At 39.6% G+C, this 3,663-nt stretch overlaps 1 protein-coding gene across 1 annotated transcript in view; it reads right to left on the bottom strand.

The window, feature by feature from the left end:
- Positions 1-3,004, bottom strand: part of CHEK2 (checkpoint kinase 2) — a 19,992-nt gene extending 16,988 nt beyond the window's left edge. Inside the window, exons 1-4 of the mRNA XM_010161539.1 lie at positions 2,745-3,004; positions 2,087-2,211; positions 1,659-1,806; positions 795-885 (exon numbers count right to left, since the gene is read on the bottom strand). Coding sequence (XP_010159841.1) covers positions 795-885; positions 1,659-1,806; positions 2,087-2,211; positions 2,745-3,003 — 623 coding nt within the window. The 5' untranslated portion in view covers position 3,004. The remainder of the gene's footprint in view (positions 1-794; positions 886-1,658; positions 1,807-2,086; positions 2,212-2,744) is intronic.
- Positions 3,005-3,663: the final 659 nt, after the last annotated feature.

The raw sequence follows: 3,663 nt of genomic DNA, 5'->3' as shown, positions 1-3,663 counted from the left end.
TTTGGAACTAGATGATCTTTAAGGTCCCTTCCAACCCAAACCGTTCTATGATCCTATGACTGATGTGTTTGTACAAAGGGTACCAGTGAATATCAGGGACAAGCTCTGTCAGCATTTCCATCACACAAATGCATTTGAAAAGAGAACCTGGTGAAGAGTTCCCTCAACACCCGACTGCCCAAATCTGAAGAAGAGGCATGACAATACGTTTATTTTTACTACAAGGCAATTATGTTACAGAATGAAATCTTTGTATTTTGCACTCAGATTTGTTTCCATTTAACCACTCTCCTCCAAATTCTTCACTGACCATCTTTTTCCAAGAGATAAAAAAAAAAAAAAATCTATCTTAGCCTCCACTTAAGATAGAACAATTTTCAGGAAGAGAAGGGAGTCTTTCTCCTTCTGTCTGAAGGCCTCATCGGCGATGTCGTAGAAAGGTATATTCTGACATAAAGCTCTTCCTTCTGCTTCCAATAACTGAGCAAATTAATATAAAATATTTAAAACTTGTTTAAGAATCTACAGACTTTGTTCTCTTCTAGAGAAAAAAACCCTGAGATTCACAATTAATGGTAAGTTACAAACCCCAAGCCAATTATAGCAGTAAGGCCAAAATTCCCACGTAAGCTGCTTTAAAGAACAGGTTTACACAAATCATTCATTTTTTTCCTTCTTTCTTTGTTTTTGGATTTGTTTTTAGCAGCAGCTCAGTTAAGACTGGTAATAATTCCAGCAGAAGGTACTGAAAACAGTAACAAAATTAACAATACTGCAAAAAGAAGGATGCTTACCTTCCCAAAGTCTTGGACATAATAAATTTCTCTCTCAATTCTACAGGGTACACCAACTGATCATCCACCGTCAGATCAGAAAATACAAACACTAGGGAGATGAGTGGAGATCGTTTTCCCGTTAATCACTTTAAAATCTTGTTATAACAAACAACTATGCTTCCTGAGCTTGTATAGTCAACAACAGAACTAAAAAAATGCTGTCTGCTAGAAGAAAAACATGAATGCATTACAAAGTTAATTGATGCTATAAATGACATCAGCCACAGGTTAGCAAGGTGATCTTACTACTGAAAACTGACATCTTTGGTATTAACTTCACAACAGTGCTTAATCAATTAACACCTCACTTAAGGACAAAAATGCAAGAATTTCACTGTCACAGCAGGGAACAAAGAGCGGTGACAATCAGGAAGAGGGCACCTTAGAGGAAAAGCAAAGACAAAGAAACAAAGCCCCAACCCCACTAGTTTTCAGGAGGGATTTTGAATTATGCAGCACCAGGTAAATACATGGGTTTTTCTCAGCGTCCCTTCAATAGTCTGTTTCTCCTGTTCCCACCATCACACACACAGCTACTGAAGCACAAACGTGTTTAAAGAAATAGAAAAACAACTATTAGTTTATACTCTAGTAAAGGTGGTTCCTGATGCAGCTTCTTTTAAATTTTCTTTTTGCATTTTATTTTCTAGGTCTGCGTTGGATACGGATAGTGTGTAGGTGAGTACTAAACCATCAATTCACAGCTGTATTTTAACAGCACTCGTGAAGAAGCTCAGCTTGCAGGAAACATGTTCAGGTCACTGCCGAAACGACCTCATGGTCAAGACATGAAGGACCTGCTTATGTTATAGTATATTTTACCTTTATTTGTCTGTATAGACAGTGCAATTTCAGAGTTGTGAGTCAGTGGAAGCCTCTTCCCTTTTCCAACAAGTTCTCTATTAACAAAAGTTCCATTTGCACTGTGGTCTTCAATGTAGGCAACATAGGAATTTTTTGGACCCATTTCCTCAAAGAGAAAAAAAAATGGGAAAGATAACAGTAGGGAAAAAATGACTTTACTGTAAAGACATGGCAGACTATAGACGTTTACTGTTGCTGGCTCAGGAAATCATACTACTGAGGGTATTTCATAAACTGGGTTCCTGGAGCACTGCCAAGAACCTTGCTAAAGGAATCAACACTGAAGGTATTTAAACTTCAATTTCTTTAGGATAAGCCTCCACCAAAGTCAATCTTTTATTCTATCTTGGCAAAATTGAAAGATAGTTAAGCTTTTTAACACCTACCCTGAAAATTCGGAAATGCTTCTTGCTGTAGTTTTGGTAGAAGCCAGTCTCAGACAATCCCAGCTTGGAAAAACTATAATCACAGCTTTTGTCTCTTCCAAACCAGTATTCATCATTCACACAGTCTGTAGAGGAGGGGGAAGTAAAGCAGAGAGAGAGACAAAATTGCAGAAAGTTGTTAACTGTGGCACTGCAGAACGATGCCGAAGGAGTGAGTAGGCTAACAAAGACAAGGTGCTTCCTATGCGATCAAGTTTATTTCTCTCAGTTCAGACAAAGCACCATGCAGTCAACACCTTGTACACCACTTGAATAATTTCACCCTCTTTAGTAACAGCAGAGCTTTCAGTTCACCTTCAGCAATACAGAGAGACTCATATGATAGGTATAAACAAAATAAATTATGAAATGGGAAAATTAAGCAAGTAACAAAGAACATGAATACCCCAGAATTCCTCTAAGCCTATGGAAGCTGTGTATCTGGATTAGCCCTGGGATGTCCTACAGAATAAAGCATTATTGCAAAAGTTGCAAGCTTGCACTTAAATTTGCTTTCAAATTTTCATTTGAAAATGAACAGACACTGCTCTCTACCAAGCTGCTCAAAACTTTGAGGTACTAAAAACAAACCAAGGGGCTTATTGCAGTATGCACATACCACAATTGCTGAAACCTTTTCCAAGTGCAAAGAGTCTACCCCAAGGCTTAGGAACAAGCTCTTCAGATTCCTGGTCTTCCTGGTCCTCCGGGATCAAAGGAAGCTCCTGAGTGAGAACGGTGTCCAAAGAACTGAGGGTCCCAGAACTTGAGGAAGACTGGCTAGTGCTCTGTGACCCACTAGAAGAGGAGCTGGTACCACCCTGTGACTGCTGGGCACCTTGAGACTGCTGCGCTTCGCTTCCAGTCTCTCGAGACATGTTGGCTTCAAAGAGAACATTTAAAAACCCCAGTTACTACAGCAGAGTAAAACTGACAGACATTCACACGCCGAACTATTAACGCCAAGTCTGTTCTCGGTCTTCAGGAAGTAGAACTTTCAACCAAAGTGTGCATGGGTGGGTTATATGCAAATCCCCAAGCATTCTGAAAACCATACTGTTTTTCCTTTTGAAAAAGAAGGTGGTGCTTCCTCTACTGCTTCTAAACCAACAGTTAAATCTTATTCTCAGATTTTAACTTGAGCTCTTCCGGGCTCACACTTTATTTCACAAATGCACATGCAGTACCCTCTGGTAAAGCATCCCCATACAAAGCAGTAACCATCGCAGCTTCCCAAACGCAAAGGGAAAAACTGAAAAATGAAAAATAAGAGCAATAAAATTATGTTTTCTTGATGCTGAAAGTGCCCAACAGATTTATCACATGGCAGGGCAATTTGGTGTTTTGGCTGGTGTAGCTAATAACTCATGAATTTTCACCTATCTGTTCCACGCAGGTTCTATTAATCGATTTTATTTACAGAGCAGCCACACCCATACATAATGAATTTACAAAACTCTGCCAGGCTCAAAGATACACACCACGGCCCTAGAAGGTTCTACCAAAGAGAGCAGCAGGACAAGGCAACGGCATCCACC

The sequence above is a fragment of the Eurypyga helias genome, unplaced genomic scaffold (assembly GCF_000690775.1).
Source record: "Eurypyga helias isolate BGI_N326 unplaced genomic scaffold, ASM69077v1 scaffold13331, whole genome shotgun sequence".
Classification (NCBI taxonomy): Eukaryota; Metazoa; Chordata; class Aves; order Eurypygiformes; family Eurypygidae; genus Eurypyga; species Eurypyga helias.
This window is presented reverse-complemented; position numbering and strand designations above follow the sequence as displayed.